The sequence below is a fragment of the Thrips palmi genome, unplaced genomic scaffold (assembly GCF_012932325.1).
Source record: "Thrips palmi isolate BJ-2018 unplaced genomic scaffold, TpBJ-2018v1 HiC_scaffold_5, whole genome shotgun sequence".
In the NCBI taxonomy this organism is placed as follows: domain Eukaryota; kingdom Metazoa; phylum Arthropoda; class Insecta; order Thysanoptera; family Thripidae; genus Thrips; species Thrips palmi.
In genome coordinates, this window is record NW_023144632.1 from 3,809,996 (window position 1) to 3,826,781 (window position 16,786).

Here is a 16,786-nt window from a genome sequence, read left to right on the forward strand (position 1 = left end):
ACACCATTGTGTGCGAGCGAGGGCAACCACTCACGCGTGAATAATCCTGTGTCCACTTGTTGAAAGCCAAAATTCTCTGAAAATCTAAAATCTTTCCCCCAAAACGGCAAAAAACAACCAAATTTGGGCGTAAAATCGGACGAAATCGTTCGAAATCTAGAAATCTTGTGTCCCCAAACATCAAAAAAGGTTGCCCCCTCGATTGTGTGCGCTGCCATACAGATTTGGTGTGTAGCGCCCCAAGGTTGGATCCAGAGACGGGTTCACGTTCACGGCTACACTGGTAGTCAACGAATGTGACGTCATATTCGTTAGAGTGTGAATTTTGTCACGTTCGTTTGAATATGATGTCACATTCGTTTGAACGTGACTCGGCCGTTTAAGTAGGGTGTCACATTCGTTTGAACGTGGATCAACATTCAAACGAGTGTGACATCATATTCAAACGAACGTGACAAAATTCACATTCGAACGAATATGACGTCACATTCGTTGGCCACCAGTGTAGCCTTTCAAGTTCAAGAGGGGGCGGTGTCGTAAAAGTTGCCTGCATACATGGGCAAAGTGCGACTTTGTTTTGCCTGCCTTTCGGGCGGCTTTGCCGTCCTCAGGGGATGGGGAAGGACGCCCCGAGCGACGCCCCCCCCCCCCCCCCCGATCCACGCCTTGCCCCCCTGACCAGTGCCCTTGCTTGCCCCCAGCTGCGTGAACCCGATCGTGTACGGCTTCATGTCGCGGAGTTTCCGCGAGAGCTTCCGGCAGGCGCTGTGCCGCTGCTGCAAGACGGCCAGGAAGGCGAACCGGCAGCCGTCCAGCAACACGCGCACCACGTCGCTGCGCATCAACGACACCAGGTAGGCCGAGGCTCGAGCCTGGGCTAGCCCAGGCCGGCCTCGCTCACCCTGTCGCAAGCCCTGTCGAACCGACTGCGGAGCACTTCCTGCCGCGGAGTCATTTTCCACCGAGGGCGTGACGACTTCGGTAATCCGGATGACCCGAAATTTGGTGGTGATCCGGGGTAATCCGGGCAAATTTTGAGGTAATCCGGGGTAACCCCGCGTAATCCAGGAAAATTTTGGTTGTGATCCGAATCCGGAGGTAATCCGGGGGTAACCCGGGTAAACGAAATTTACCAGTCGTTACCCCCTCGTTTTCCACGCTTGCCCGTGAAGAGTTCGCAGTCGCCACACTTCAAGTGTGGAGTAGCTCACAGAGCCCCTACCTCTTTAGTGCAGACGGGGAGAACAACTCCGCACTGGAAGTGTGGACACTGCAAGCTCTGCCCTTCGAAGTGCCGCGGTGTCGTGTCTGAGATTCCCACACCTCCGCATTCCACGCGTGGAGTTCCCCACACTCGGTTCGACAGTGCGCCCACGCCGCCGGCACGACTTGAGCACTGCAACTGTTCCGGACTGTTCCCAGGCGAGGCCGGCCCTTCCGCATGGCCGCAGCGACCTGCTGAGTCCCTGAGTCCCCGACGCACAGTGGGCCACGAAGCCGCAGGGGAGGGCTCTGTGGGCTCCGCGGGCACACCGGCCCACAGGCCGATGGCCTTGCCGATGGCCTTGCCGATGGCCCAGAGGCCCGGGCGGCGTCCAGAGCCGTGTACACGCGTGTGCGGCGAGGGCTTGTTCACCAGGATCATGTCGTCACCGCGGTGCACCGTGCCACAGGGTCCTGCTGGGTCCCAGCGCCACTCGCCGCTCTGACTGCCGTCTTTTCTTTTCCAGGCAGAAAGCCAAGAGGCGTAGAAAAGTGTTTATTTTCATTTGCTAAGCCATTCGGCCTCGCGGCGAGCCTGATGGCCGAGGCGCCCGGCCCGGCCTAAGGCCCGGCCTAAGGCCCGGCCTGAGGCCCGGCCAGGCCTCGCTCGCCCCGCCCCACAAGTACGTACACGTGGCCCCACGCTGCCGCTCTGCTGCGCTCCTAGAACCCGGCTCGGTGTGCTGCTTCTCCTTCTCTGTCCCTTCCGTTCGGGGGGCGCATCTTCTTTCCTTTGTTCTTTGTTTTCAGACTTATTTTCCTATGATTTCCATTTTTTTCTAACGGCGGGTGTCCGGTGCGATGCTGTGTCCTTCTATGTTGAGTTGCTCTTAGCAGGTCCTGCTCGCGGGGCTTCTTTGATGGCTTGCCGGTTTTCTTTTGTTTTATTTGTTTATTTATCCTTTTTCCTCATCTTTTTTAGCGTTAAGCAATGCGATCGTGCGGATCTAAATGGCTCTTCCAGTGTGGGGGCGAGTTTTCTCGTGGGAACTGGTATGAATGCCCGCGAAGCGAAGCCAGCGAAGCGCGACTCTCTTTGAATACTGCCGCCTCGCGGTCCCGCCACCCCACCACTGCTAAACGTCACAGCAGCGCCACCTCCCGGGGCTCGGGTGAACTAGCGTCGCCCGCAGCGTCGCCGCCGCGTCTATATCGTAGTGGAGGCGACGGCCCCTCTCCCAGTCGGGGATATAGCTCAGTGGTAGAGCATTCGACTGCAGATCGAGAGGTCCCCGGTTCAAACCCGGGTGTCCCCTGGCGTCCTCCTTTTTCGTGAGGGCTTTTTTTAGAAGACAAATCAAACATCAATTTTTCGTTTTCAGCGGTATTTAAGTAACGGCGTCTGGTGAAAAACACCCTCTGTTACTCTTAAATTTTGTCTTTTTTATGCTCGTGTGCTAACGCCGTCAAATAAGGATTGCTTCCAGCGGAAAAATAGGACGACGAGGATGAGATTCGAACTCACGCGGGCAGAACCCATTGGATTAGCAGTCCAACGCCTTAACCACTCGGCCACCTCGTCCCTCGATATTGAGGGGACCGAGCGGAGGGGAGACATGCTCCGGGCGTTGACACGGGCCGCCACCCACAGATCGTCCGTCCGGGCAATTCCGGCATTTCGCATCCCTGTCGGCTCGGCTGCACGGAAGGCGTTCCCTTTCGAAACGAGAATGGGGAGCTCAGAACGGCGGGGATTTCTGTTTGGCCGGCAAGGGCGATTCCAAAATCAGTCTGGGGAAACATGACATGATAGGCTGCTGGACCAGGAATGATTCTCTGCCGATTCAGGTCCGTCCAGGTCGCGCCAATCTCGCGGGAAAGTGGCTCTTGTGGCCTACCTGCAGGGGCAAAGTGTTGCGTTTCGCCTACCTACAAGGCAGAGTGCTGCTTTATTTTTCCCTATCTTTCAGGCGGCTTTCTAGGGTCCTGAGGGCGGCGAAAGGCCTGTTGCGCCCCTTTCAATCCGCCCTTGCTGGCCGGAGAAGTTGGCATGAGAGCCTCCCTAAAGTTGGCAACCCGACAGGCGCGTCGGACTCCATGACTAATGTCGTGTCCTGTAGGCCTCCGTTGCGCGCGTGATCGGCTGCAAACCGACAATTCGGTGGTTCGAGCCCACCCGGGGCGCGCTTTGTTTTCACCTCTTCCCCTTCAGCTGCCTCATCTTTATTATTTTACGTTTTTGGCTGGCAAAACTTGCGAGTGCACAACCTGCCCCGGCCTCCGGATTGACTCACCCGACACCACCTGTGCACTGATTGCAGTTGCAGTGGCGCGGGCCGCTCCGCGTCGGGCTACTGATGGCACGCCGAGCGCCGGGCCACGAGCTCGGTGCTCTGGAGGAGTCCGGCCCAGTGCCAGTCCTTCGCCCTCCTCGGCGGCAGCGGCGGCAGCGCCTTCAAGGGGCCCTTCGACGCGCACAACAACCTGCACCGCGAGAGCTACCGCCTGGTGCAGGTGGCACTGCACTGCCCCGAGGTACCTGAGGGGAAGGACGACGAGGAGGCCCCCGCCGCGGCAGCAGCAGCCTCGGCCGAGACGCCATCGAGCTGCCCCTGCCACGCCTGCCCCGCGACCGTGCCGCCCGACGAGCAGACGTCCCTGCATGCGGACCCCGATGGTCTCCAGGCGCATAAAGCGGTGCCCACTCCACTGTGAGGGAGAGCCAAGCAGAGCCAAGTGGCTATAGTGGAACCGCCGAGAGAGGAGTAGGGCTGCCCATAAGAAACAGGCAGAGAGGCCTAGTAAACTCACGGGAGGAGGAGAATACGTGGACTACAGCGCCATAGCCTTCCAGTTGACAGCAGTGGTGAGAACAGAGTCAAAACTACATCGAAAAGCAGTCAGACTTGAGTCAGAGGAATCTCATCCTTGAATTTTATGACGACCTCACCTTGACCCGCTTGTTCTTATTGGGAAGTCAAAGGAAACGCCCAAAGAATTTTATCAAGTTTCATTCATGTTCATTCGGACATTTTGATGTGCTGTACTTAGGAGCGCATCTACTACTCTTCAAGTGCAAACTTTGTGATCTTATCTAAGTCTCGTTCCTTAAGCATAGTGAATAAGTTAAGTGCAAGATATGAAGTGCCATTACAGTCATTTGGACACAACAGCAGGATTTCGGAAAGAACCTGGTTAATTTGACAAATGTCTCATTTGAAACTATTACTCTTTCGAGAATCTTTAATGGGCAGCAGTGATTGGCGATGCTGTCAAGGCTCATTCTATTAGTCAATGTCTTATGTGCTAAACTTTCACATTATGTACTGTGTTAAATGAATTGTGGCAATAAAGCATGTGCCATTGTGTGATACAAATAAACTTTCAGTAAGTTCAAACATTGAATATCTGTCAATGACGCCAAGGGATCAGGTGAAAAATCAGACAGATTGAAAACGATTTAGGTTTATTACCGTACGATAAAGATAGTAGCTTACAGTCGGTCGTCCACCAGCATCGTTTACTGTAAACAGAACAAAAAATACCAAATTAGGATACAGAATTAATGTAGCAAGTAAAGAGGGTCAATATTACGACAGAATGCCAATTACTTCAATCTAGGGGCAAGACAATAAGAATACATAAAATCAGTCTATTAACCACACAGCTCACAAACCATACAGGTAAAAACATCATGCAAAAGAAAAATAGATTAAATCAATTAGTAAGTATGAATACCAGAAGCCAATTAAGATTTGAAAAAAAGAAAATCACTAGCCACATTGCCTTGAACCAAATAACAAGTCTGCTGTTGTAAGACAACATCAACACTACTGATACTAAGCTTTCACAGTTCAGGTATTGAGCATACTAGTGGTTAAATTAAGAGAAGTAAGGTTAAATGATTCAATGCAGGATATACAGGCAACAACTGAACACACTGATAAATGGATATCGAACATAGCACCATACCAATACCAGCACCAATGCCTCACCTTATGACCCTACAAGAAAAGCAAACAATTTGGGGTGTTATACCCTTGCTGCTAAGACATAGAAGTAGCCACCCAATCTCCACCAACACCCATACAAGAAGATAACATGAAGGCTTTTAACCCAAATGAAAAATGTGTAAGATAATCCAGATTTGGCTCACCTTCTTGCCTGCTGCCTGTCCAACCTTAGCCTTCTTGGTTCCTCGGACCTTCTTCATCCTGTTCTTGCGCTCCTTACGCTGTTTGCGGGTCTGTGTCTTCTTCTCGAAGAGTCCGTGCTGAAGCAGAAAGAAAGTTACGTTAACAGGTGGACAAAAAGTTCCAATCAAAACAAAACAAGCATCAACGAAACTACGTACCCTCTGGAGTCTGTACTTGGGCTCAAACTTCTTGGCAAGCTCCAAGGTATCATAAATTAAAGCAAAACCAGTGGATTTGCCACCACCGAAGTTAGTTCTAAAGCCAAAGCAAAATACAACATCAGGTGTGCACTTGAACATCTTGGCAAGCTTTTCTCTAATGTCCGTCTTCTTTACTGAAGCCAGACCAGGGTGCAGGACGTCCACGACCTGAAAGGCAAAATAAAAGGTTGAGACCTCCAGAAAAACAACATTTCACAAAAACATAACCTCTCATCACATATGACATACCATTTGTTTCCGGGCAAGAAGCCGGTTGGTCATGAACTTCCTCGTCCGAACAGTGGCTGTGTTTTCGGTCTGAAACAAGGAACACATCACAGAATGAAGGCAAGGGCCATGTACCCCACTGCCATGGCCAGGCCGGCTAGGCTGCGGCCGGCAGTGGACGCTTAACCTAACGAGTTGGGTTAGCCACACATAAACACGGGTTCTAACGCGCCTCCAGAAGGGAGTACCAGAAGCGCAACTTAAAGCAAGTACAGGGAAATGGAAGGGACAAAGCCGGACAATCAGCAGTCATTGAAATACGTCTAGAAATGTACGAAACTAATGGGACACGCACGAGAGTCAACCTCCCGGGATGGAGGGCTTAGACATACTAATACTCTACTAAACAGAGGGTATTTAGGAGCGAAAATCGGGTGGTAGAGATAATTCAATATAAGGTGTCCAACGAAGCCAAAGACAACTAGTGAACATCACACTGACACAAAATAAGTGACACACACGCAGCCACACGGATACGCGACTTGCAGGGGCCGTAAATAGAGAAATTCAGAGCACAGAAGTTAAATACACGTCTAGGAATACCATTTCAGTCACTGATTAATCGTGGGGGTGAAAATAACACTCAAAAGTGCTGTGATGGATGCTTAAAATTCAGATAAAATGCAGAACTATTTACCATTTTGATTACACGGCAAACGCGACTCGTGTGGAAGGAAACGTTTCGGCACGGCCTTCGAGAAACGGACGAAAAAAAGTGGCCGAGAAATCACCGCCACCTCGAGAAAAAGCGTTGCCTTCATCACTGCTGCCAACGTACCCCTGCATTTTAGTGTTGATTTGTTGGCTGCAGTTTTCAGCGCGTAAACTCGCTTGTGCTTCTAGTTTGTTTGTGTTTAGTTGTTTTGAATCAACTTTTAGTTTGCTTTGGATCACTGATTTAATTTTCTTTAGTCCAGACCGATGAAACTTGTTGATTTCGAATAATTTTGTCTTTCTTGATTCCATCCGGGTGTTTGCCTGTCGATTAAACTTCAATAACGGTACCCGGTCGAAGTGCAGTGCAAGAAGCTGCATACACCCGTTGCACCCGTTGTGCACTGCAAGAGCCGCTACTTGTTTCCCCTCATTTTTGAGCTTAGATTTGATTGGTTGCTAAAAAGCATTGAAAGGACTAAAATTCTTCTAAATAATCAAGCACACTATCTATTGTAAACACCAAACACAACTTAAAGGAGCAAGGCATTTATAGGTTATGTGATTAGTTCTTCAAATGTCCCCAACATCTGCACCTGTAAAGAGATCTTCGAAAATTAATCATTCAAATGGAACAATCCATAGTGACGAATCTGATGATGGCGTAAGAAATTAGTTTCAACAATTTTCATCACTTTCTACCTGACCTGAGATTTTTTGTTTCATCTTGAAACACTTTTGTTTAGATCACTCAATCCCATTGGTTTTTTGTTTGGTTTACAGGACGATACTTCCAGTGTTGGGAGTAATTCAACCACTGATAATAATTCAAGGTGTACCACACCTACTGACCGCTTAAGGAGGAAAAGTCTTAAGGGACGCAAGAAAGTTGTACAGCCGAAAATTCCAATGAAGAATCAATTCAAATACTCGTAAGTGTGTGGGTTTTGTGCCTCAATGCTTTGTCATTCCTTGTTATTAATTTGAAATTGTGGATTTCACAGGTGTAGTGTGAAAGAAAACCATGGTATGCCACTTTTTGGGGCTCAGTTCAACCATCTATTGAAAGACGGACAGCCTTTAATCTTTGCGTCTGTTGGCAGTAATCGGGTCTCTGTTTATGAGTGCCCTAAAGAAGGAGGGATTAAACTTCTTCAATGCTATGCTGACCCTGATGTATCCTTTGGTGCACAATTTTCTTATTTCAAAAGATTGTTATGTATGGTTGATTTTGTCTCTTTATATTATTGATTTTTCTTAACAAATTACCAGTCTGAGGAAAACTTCTATACATGTGCCTGGTCTTATGATGTAGATTCTGGAAAACCATTGTTAGCAGTTTCAGGTGCCAGAGGTATTATTCGACTGTTCAATCCCTCAACAATGTCCTGTATACGTCACTATGTGGGTAAGTTAATCATTTCAGTACATTAAAATATCCTTAGATGAGGGGCAAATTTAAATATTATCTCCTGTTTCATTAAAGGCCATGGACATGCAATCAATGAATTGAAATTTCATCCAAGAGATCCTAATTTACTCTTGTCTGTGTCTAAAGACCATGCTTTACGACTTTGGAATATTAAGACTGATGTTTGTATTGCTATTTTTGGAGGAGTAGAAGGTCATCGAGATGAAGTTTTAAGTGGGGTGAGTCTCCAATGCAATTATTGTTATTATTATTATCTATTTAGCATTTAATTTCATTTATAAGAATTTTCAGTAATGAATTGTTATCAACCTCAAAAACAAGTATATTTGATTTTGTGTAATGGTTTACTTCTAGGATTTCAACATGCGAGGAGACAAAATTCTCTCTTGTGGAATGGATCATTCATTAAAATTGTGGCGCTTGGATAAAGAAGAAATGCAAGAAGCCATTCGCAACTCTTACACTTTCAACCCTGCCCGCAGCACCCGTCCATTTGATTCTCTTAATGAACATTTTCCTGATTTTTCAACCAGAGACATCCACCGAAATTATGTGGATTGTGTTCGTTGGCTGGGAGATTTTGTCCTATCAAAGGTTGTTCCTCATTAAGTATACAGACTCGTTCTTTTTGCTTCTCAAGTTTTCATCCTTGTAAAATATCTCATCTTTGTTTCAGTCCTGTGAAAACAGCATTGTCTGCTGGAAACCTGGTCGTCTTGAAGATAAGGAGTGTCGACCGAATGATTCTAATGTAACAATCATTCATCGCTTTGATTACAAAGAATGTGAAATTTGGTTTGTAAGATTTGCAATGGACTTCTGGCAAAAAGTAAGTTAAGAAATTTTGGGACTGCTTTTTTCTTTGTTTTGTTTTTTGTGTGTTCACATAATGCGTTTCTTTGCAGACTCTTGCCCTGGGTAACATGGTTGGTCGAACTTTTGTCTGGGATCTAGATGTGCCAGATCCATCTCAGGCCAAGTGTCTAACTTTATCACACCCACAGTGTAATACAGCTATACGACAAACAAGTTTAAGTCGTGATGGATCAGTGTTACTGTGTGTCTGTGATGATGGAACTATTTGGAGATGGGATAGACTGAAGAACGAATGAACAAGAGGTCACTGTTATAGAGCTTTATTTTTTTAAAACAAAAGTGACTTCGTTCCTCTCTTTCTCCTTAAATCTAAAGAACACTGAAAGCTGAATTTAATTACTAACAATTGATAATCATTTTTGAAACCAAAGTGACTTCTTGGATTTTTTAATTTTCTTGCACCAATCACAACCATTTATCATGTCTCCCTCTCCTCTACAAAAGAAATAAAGAGACATTTTGTGCAGACAAAGACTATTGTTGCTCATTTACTGCTGTTTCTCCACCACAGTTTTCACTCTCTGAATTACCCTCAGAAATTACAAATTCAACTGGTAAGACAGATGCAGATAAAGTCTGACTGGCTACCAATGAGGGAGAAACCTGAAATAAATGTCCTTCTTGCAAACTTAAATCTTGTTGAGATGGCTCTTGGTAAACAACAAACACTTGAACATCGTTAGATGATTGCTGAGCAGGCACAATAGATTGGCACCAGTCAATTGAGCCAATCGTGTTTGTACTTATCTCTTGAGGGCTGCTATTTGCTTCGATAGTGGTGATCTTGTCTTGATGTTTAAGTGAGTGCACTTTCATATGTCTCTTCAATAAATACTTGGTCGTGAAGGTCTTGGAGCAAGTAGAACAAGGATGCACTTTTGTATGAACATGAGTCTCAATGAAATGCTTTCTTTGCACAGCACGCGTTTTGAAAGAAGAGCCACAAATTTCACAGAGGTAACGCCTCTCTTCTTCATGGGTCAATTTATGCTCCTCTAGAGCACCTGTAGAGCGATAACTTTTTTCACACTTTTCACACTGGAATGCACTTCTACCTGACTCTTCACTCTTTACATGGGTCGTTTGATGCTGGGCTAATGTGTCAGAGCGTTTAAAGCATAGCCCACAAGTAGGGCACATGAAGGGTCTTTCATCGCCATGAACACCACCTAAATGTCGATAAAAATTGGACCGGCTTGGAGTCTGGTAAGAGCACTGCTTACATTTGAAGCATGGTTGTTTCATCTTTCCATGTTTTTTCTTCGTATGAACAGTCAAGTGCCTATTAAATATTTTTTCACTAGTGGTCATGTAATCACATTGCAAACATTGATAAGTATCTGTGGTCTTGGGCTTATTTGGCTGTTTGGCTTTATGCTTCAATCTCTGATGTCTTTTGAAAAAAATTTCTGAATGAGTACTGTAGGTACACTCAGAACATGTAAATGCTTCTGGTTTGTGAGTTCCAACATGCCTTTGTAAATGACTAGCCCTTATAGTGCTAAAGTCACATTGATCACATGAGTATATAGTGCATATTCGTTCATGAAAACGAGAATGGTTTCTCATGTGGCTATATCGTTTTGTTTTAAAAGAACACTGATTACAAAAATACTTGAAAGGGGCTTTCTCTTCATATTTTTTTCTGCGTAGTTTTAAATCTTCAGACTGATTTATGGGAACTGTCCCTTCGCCTAAATATTCTTTGGTGGGTGAGATTTGTCCATTTGGCTTATTTACATTGAGCTGAAGAACTTCAACACCAGGCTCATCATCTTTGGCGACAACAAGCATGACTGGTAGATCTGGATTGGCAAAACTCTCATTGTTTGTCTTTGACAGCTTAATATCCATATAAATTTCATTTTCCACCATTGGTTCTCCATTGTTAGACATTGACTCATTGTTTAAATCTGCCTTAAAATGGTTGTAGTTGTGCTCCAACTGAATATCCATATACACCTCATTCTCTGCAGATGGGTCATCCAAATAAGAAATGTTGGTCTCCTGCAATGGATGGGCCTGGTTCTGGTTTGCAGAACAATCAAGATCCTGATCCGCTTGTTCAGAGCATTCAGCACTTACTGTAGATTTGGAGGACTTCTTAAACATACATTCTTCTAAATCACGATGGTCTATTGGCTGAGTGAGCAGTAGGTTTGCACTATTTATTTCAATAATCTGAGCATTCTGTTGTTTGGTTGGAACCTTGGACATCCATTTATCTAGAATGGCTTGGAGCATCTGTTCTGTCCTGACAACAGCCTCCCATGAGCCTTCCAAGCAATAGTTACCATCCTCGATCATCGTACATTTCAGATCATTGAATGACTCTTTAAATAATTTTACTTTGCTGTCAGAATCAGGTATGTTTTTCAGAAAACACTCCGATAGTGTCACTTTTGTAAGTCCAAATACTGTATTCATAGTGGTGGGCAAGACCATGTCTAGAAAAGAGAAAAGATTTTGAAAATATTATACTTCAAGGAAGGTCAACCTATGTGCAGCCATTAGAGTGTAGTCTCACCTACAGTTCCTACACTGGCTGAAAGTTCAGTCATGTTTGAGCCGAAATGGGAAAATCAGTCATTTGCATAGCATAGACTTGCACATTAAAAAACTGATCCCCAGTCCTCAAACTCACAGACATAAATGTTTGTTGTTGTTATCACTACTACCACAGCCGCTCCCGCTACTACCACCGAAAGAAGGCTTACTTATTCGCAGCATCTCGTCACTCTTTACAGGAATGCACTATCCGCAGTCATGGTTTGACAGCAGACAGCAGTCGAGTCGACATTCGACACGTTATTCATTGGTTAAGTTTGTACAATGTCACCTAAGAATGACAAAGGAAACGCAAAATCGTCAAAAGTCAAGTTTAGGAACAACAAATATAATCACAAGAGCAAAGGTAACTAAAATTTACTCACTGAAACTTATTCAACTTGTAAAACATTAGTCTTGGTGGAACCCCTTCCGAAATATTTAGGATGGCCAAAGAATCAAATTATATTGTAATATCTTTGTTCCTATTTAAGATAATGTTTTGAATCAGCGTATGCCATAATCAACTGTTTGTATTTTTAACAGTGGTTTTATTATCATTTTGTTACGTTGCTGATCAAAAAGATCCCATTGCAGTTAACTATCGGCATTATGGAATAAACCTTTCCGCAACATTTTCAAACTGCTTCACTTTGGAAACCAGCCTTTGGAAGTTGGAATCTCAGATAACAGTCTGTTTCATAAAATTTTAATCCTTAGCTTCGCTTAGCTTAAGCCAGCTATAAGCGGGGTAGTTCTACTTTATGCTAATGTTTTGGATCCTAGGACCAGTGTTTTTCTCATGCGGCAGCATATTTGATGTATCTATAATGTGATTTTGGTTTGTTACTAATTGCAAATGTTCCCATACAGTTCAACAGTTCGAGGAGAAACGTCGAAAGTCAGCCCTTCACAAATATTATAAAGAGCTCAAAAAATCTGGACAGAATGTTCAAGGTCCTGTGGGAAAATCAGATTCAAAAGAACCTGGCAATAAGAGGCGCAGGTATGAATTTTGTTGTTGCTTGCAGCATTACTGCTTGAATTTATTTCTTGTTTGCATGAAGTGAAATAAAATAACAGATACAGTTACTGACTGATAATATTTTCTAATTTCTCAGCGACTGGAATCCTTATGAGAAGGCTAAAGAAGAATTAGCTAAACGCAAAAAAGAGAAGGCTGAAGCGAGAGCTCAAAAGGAAACTCAGAAAAAGGAAAGAGATGAAGCTTTAGAAAAATATAAAAAGGAAAAAACCAGGAAGTTCGTCCAACTCAAGAAGAAGACCAAAAGGGGTCAGCCAGTAATGGCTGGCCGTATGGAACTCCTCCTTGAGAAAATTCAAAAACGAGCAGGAACATAATTTTTATCATGTTTGCATTATGCAGAGTTAATAACTCTGGTCACAATTAACTATTAAGACTTCATGAAACAAGTCTACGTTTCTATGTTTTGTGATAAATATCATTGTTAAAGAATGTTTCACTTTGACAATTTGTTAGAGGTAAGGAATTGAAAGGACCTGTGGCTAACAGCATTTATTTGTTTATTTATTAACTCCTCAGGCATATCTGTGGTTACATATTAGCATCAGGAACTTCATGCAAAAATTGTAAAAACAGCCCTGCACAAAAGTACAAAAACCAGACATATCGCAGTTTATTTGCATCATTAAATTCCCTATCGATTGAGAACATCTTTACTTCCTTTTCTAGGATGTTTGGCGCAATAATGTAGCAGCATTCGCTAAACGTGAGTCTCATTTTCTCAGTTGACTGCTTGAATGCAGCACCATCAGTCCAAGTTCAGACGAACATGGGTTCAGTGATTCGGTGGCTCAGTGGGCTGAGGTGTCGGTCGTGGATAGAAGTACTTGGGTTCAAGTCCCGGCCAAGAGTGTGGCTTATGTTTTCCGCCGCAGTGCTGCTTTTGTGGCAGCGTGTCAAATGGGTGGCCTACCTTGGTGGAGCCGCTCTGTATAGGGCTAGCTTTCCCTCTAGGATGCAAAAGAGTTCCCCCCTCGCCTGAGCTGAGGAAAATATGGACTTCCCTGGCAATTGAACCCGCTTGTTTTGCAAACATCACAACCATCTGAGCTGTTTCGGCGCCCTGGTACTATGCAGAAGTCAACTGTGAGAAAGATCAATCCCCCTTGGACTCAAACCCCGGATCTGCTGGCTCTGATGATTAACTCTTTTGCCTCTTCAGAGGAGAAAAGTCGTGAGTTTACTTTTCATATAGGCAGGAAACATAAGGCCTCACCATGAGCAGGTAGGGTCTGATTCTTTAACTTTGTAGTCATGTACCTTCACATAATTTAGCAAATGCTGCTACATAATTACTCCCAATTTGAGCATTTTTAAAGTTTTGGCCAAAGACGTTAAAAAACACTCATGTACTTTTTCTTTTCGACGAACATATGTCATCTCAGATTTGTCTGAAATGGGAAGGAAACGTTGTTGAGGATCTAGGAAACAGGTCAGGTACCTCATTGTCTTTGAAACATCCAGCAGAGCCTCAACGACGGTGAAAGCATGGTCGAGCCTTACTTACGGAATATGTTTGTGATCTGATTTCATCTAATGGCTCGCCCTATGAATGCTGTTTGCTGTTGTGACTGACTTAGTTGGAATGTGAGGATAGGAAAAGGAGCCAAATAATAAGGCACGTGGAGGTGCTTTGAGCTGAATTAACTAGCTTTATTATCAATACCATCTCCAGCTTACTTGCAGCGTTTGTACTTACCAAACTATCACCATTCCACACTGCAACAGAAATACATACAAACAAATTAAATTTATTAAATCAATCAACTCAGCTCAGGCTCATTTCCTGCAATATTAATGTAACCTGAAAGGAAATCTTAAAACACAGCTCAGAGAGACTGAAAGAGTTACAAGATGGATTACAGGTGCAGACTACATTAACATGAGGAAATAAAATGCTGACCCAACAAATTTGAAGAGGCTAGACTTTCCCCACAACAATGCAAGATGACTCATGCAAGATGGGCAATGAAGGGCAACTTTAACAATGGGAGGATGTTGCCTTACTACATTGAGACCCAAGTTAGTTCACAACAAAAACTTATTGAATGGTTCGAATTACCTTCATAGTCTGAACACAGGTACCTCCCACCTTACTTAAAATATGCCTTGCAGATTCAGTGGAGGGTCGCCATATATTCAGACCAACCAACGTTCCGAACCTTCACATCTACGACCAATTAAGCATGCATTTCCAAACAATAAGTCAAAACAAAGTTTTGAGATAACTGACACAATTGCATAAGAATGAGAGAGAATTTTTAAAGTTATAATATGGTGCAAGATGAAACAAAATAAACTAAGCAACAGACCTGAATTTAATACTATAAAGGTATAGCATGTGAGCAAGTGTTTATGAAAAATAAAAAAATTCTTAAAATATACCGGCTTGTCCTGTACGGCCTGATTTTAAGAAGGGAATCCCTGTCATATACGTACAACACAAGTTAATTCCCACTGTTGTCACAGCCGTGGGTATGTATTAAGCCAGGAATTTGGGCATGCTCAGATCAGTGTTAACACTCAACCACCATAAGTGCATGTTTGCCCGATCGTCTTCAGAATACCAATTCCACATTCAGTCAGGGCGCACAAACATTACACTTTTGAAATTAACGTTAATTCTGTATCACGTAAACGACTAGAAATAGAAAAGTTATACATGAGAATGCCCCATCTAAAATTTAATTTAAGATGGGGTCATCACTATGCATAACTTTTTTATCTCTAGTCGTTTACGAGATACAGAATTTACATTGATTGCAAAAGTGCAATGTTTGCATGTCCTGCACTCAATTGAAAGTGTCAAAATAATCCTTTCATTGTTACATCATTTTCAAAATTTCGTCATGATTAGGTGAGGTACCATCCCACATTTAGCATAGTCTCAGTACAAAAGAAGAAAGATTTTTCTCTTTTGACAAATTAAATAGCAGGCTTCAAAGCAACAAACAAAAGAGGCATGCAAATACAATGTTTTCAGAGTTTTAACTGCTGAACAACTACGAGCACAAGGAAGTTGTAGGAATAGGATGGAAGACAATAAAGGGTAACAAAAATCTGAAAAATTAAAACTGTAAAAAAATAAATAAATGAAAAGTTAGAAGTTGACAGAATACCATGTGCAACATGTAACATGCAATCCTTTAGTTAATGAACAAGACTGCACGTAAAGGCTGTATCGAGAAAACCGAAAGTTGAGTTGAAGATTTATCAGATCTGATTCTCCATTTTGAATTAGAGTGCAGCAAAATAAAAATAGGAGCAAAAAAAGGTCTAAATGTGACTAGTTGAATTGAAGTATGCTTCTGAGAATTGAAAAAGCAAGGCTCCTCTGCATAGTTGTACCTTCAATTTTTTTTAAAAAGTAGAATGGTACACAGCTTTTACACGGAAGAAAATTTCCATGGGGGTCGTGAGAGGGTAAGCTTTGCAAAGTGAGATGCCCGACGGCAGCTAGAATCCCACAATTTCACACCATATCCAGAATGGAGATTAATGATGGAGCAAGAATGACGGAATTTTACAACAAGGGAAGTGACACAGTACAGATAAAAAAGTAATAAATGTAAAAAGAATAATTAGAAAGTGGCAGTTACATGAACTAAACAAAAAATGACGTTATCAACAAGATGCACAAGAAAAAATACATTTTGAGACCTGTTGAAGCTGGCATTTTCTCAGAAAGAAGAGAAATACACCTCAATTATAAAAAAGGCAGGATAAAATCATTTCCTACATTTGTTTGGTCCTTGCTTGCACAACAATCTAACTTCTAAAAGGGCATGTTATGGCCTAGTGAAATTTCAACTGCCTTGTTTTGAGAAGTTATTGACCCAGTACCTTTACATAACAGGGATTGAGGAAACTAGTGAAACAGATTAGGATAAAAAAAAAAAAATGATTTGTTTGCACTATTACTTTGCCTCCAAAGCTAAATCTTAAACTCTAAGAACTACAAATTTGTCAGCTACTGGTCACTGTTACACAATGTCAGGAATTGATGAAACAATTGCATAAATCTGTCATAATTCATAAGTCTCTCCTCCAATGGTTCTCATGTACTCTGCAAAATATACACCAGACCAGAAACCTTGTGTTACACCTAACTAATGTTAACAAAAATGAGAAAAAAAAAAAAAGGCGGGAATGGAAGGCCAACTAATGACAAAACAGTGAAATGTAAAACTAAAGCAAAAACCCATATTCCAACATTGAACAAGTCATAAATTGTGAATATAGAATTGTTGCTGTTTTTTGCTATGGAGAGCTGTTCACCTTAATAAGGGAGTTTGAGAAAAATAAATGCAGCGCAGACTGTGCAAAGAACCTCAGTAAGTCTCAA

General features: G+C 43.3%; 5 protein-coding genes and 2 non-coding genes across 13 annotated transcripts in view; 4 read left to right on the plus strand and 3 right to left on the minus strand.

The window, feature by feature from the left end:
* LOC117651406 (gastrin/cholecystokinin type B receptor-like) overlaps positions 1-4,574 on the plus strand; it is a 71,172-nt gene extending 66,598 nt beyond the window's left edge. The window contains exons 7-8 of the mRNA XM_034395441.1: positions 702-854; positions 3,525-4,574. Of these exons, the coding sequence (XP_034251332.1) occupies positions 702-854; positions 3,525-3,561 (190 nt within the window). The 3' untranslated portion in view covers positions 3,562-4,574. The remainder of the gene's footprint in view (positions 1-701; positions 855-3,524) is intronic.
* On the plus strand, positions 2,448-2,519 carry Trnac-gca. The gene has a single exon. It is a non-coding gene; the product is annotated as a tRNA-Cys (tRNA).
* On the minus strand, positions 2,704-2,785 carry Trnas-gcu. Its single transcript has one exon. It is a non-coding gene; the product is annotated as a tRNA-Ser (tRNA).
* Positions 4,575-4,652: 78 nt separating the features above from the next.
* On the minus strand, positions 4,653-6,658 carry LOC117651418 (40S ribosomal protein S24). 3 transcript variants are annotated; one of them, XM_034395458.1, is made up of 6 exons: positions 6,525-6,658; positions 5,849-5,917; positions 5,558-5,767; positions 5,360-5,476; positions 5,199-5,207; positions 4,653-4,726 (listed from the first exon to the last, which is right to left on the minus strand). In XM_034395458.1, exons 1-6 carry the CDS (start codon positions 6,525-6,527, stop codon positions 4,724-4,726), a joined length of 411 nt encoding a protein of 136 aa, XP_034251349.1. In that variant the 5' UTR covers positions 6,528-6,658; the 3' UTR covers positions 4,653-4,723. The 3 variants fall into 3 exon arrangements, with proteins under 3 accessions (XP_034251349.1, XP_034251350.1, XP_034251351.1); XM_034395459.1 differs by lacking the exon at positions 6,525-6,658 and adding an exon at positions 6,431-6,522; XM_034395460.1 differs by lacking the exon at positions 5,199-5,207 and having other exon boundaries at positions 6,525-6,657.
* A 52-nt stretch (positions 6,659-6,710) lies between these two features.
* Positions 6,711-9,321, plus strand: LOC117651403 (polycomb protein eed-like). 4 transcript variants are annotated; one of them, XM_034395435.1, is made up of 9 exons: positions 6,711-6,729; positions 7,098-7,205; positions 7,325-7,473; positions 7,546-7,717; positions 7,814-7,949; positions 8,028-8,191; positions 8,328-8,567; positions 8,650-8,802; positions 8,879-9,321. In XM_034395435.1, exons 2-9 carry the CDS (start codon positions 7,119-7,121, stop codon positions 9,083-9,085), a joined length of 1,308 nt encoding a protein of 435 aa, XP_034251326.1. In that variant the 5' UTR covers positions 6,711-6,729; positions 7,098-7,118; the 3' UTR covers positions 9,086-9,321. The 4 variants fall into 4 exon arrangements, with proteins under 4 accessions (XP_034251326.1, XP_034251324.1, XP_034251325.1 ...); XM_034395433.1 differs by having other exon boundaries at positions 6,715-6,888; XM_034395434.1 differs by having other exon boundaries at positions 6,715-6,733.
* LOC117651398 (zinc finger protein 181-like) lies at positions 9,301-11,551 on the minus strand. 2 transcript variants are annotated; one of them, XM_034395417.1, is made up of 2 exons: positions 11,377-11,551; positions 9,301-11,296 (listed from the first exon to the last, which is right to left on the minus strand). In XM_034395417.1, exons 1-2 carry the CDS (start codon positions 11,408-11,410, stop codon positions 9,324-9,326), a joined length of 2,007 nt encoding a protein of 668 aa, XP_034251308.1. In that variant the 5' UTR covers positions 11,411-11,551; the 3' UTR covers positions 9,301-9,323. The 2 variants fall into 2 exon arrangements, with proteins under 2 accessions (XP_034251308.1, XP_034251309.1); XM_034395418.1 differs by having other exon boundaries at positions 11,381-11,525.
* Positions 11,552-11,600: 49 nt separating this feature from the next.
* LOC117651414 (thyroid transcription factor 1-associated protein 26 homolog) lies at positions 11,601-13,052 on the plus strand. The gene is made up of 3 exons (XM_034395454.1): positions 11,601-11,763; positions 12,270-12,402; positions 12,518-13,052. Exons 1-3 carry the CDS (start codon positions 11,682-11,684, stop codon positions 12,756-12,758), a joined length of 456 nt encoding a protein of 151 aa, XP_034251345.1. The 5' UTR covers positions 11,601-11,681; the 3' UTR covers positions 12,759-13,052.
* The last annotated feature ends 3,734 nt before the right edge of the window (positions 13,053-16,786 follow it).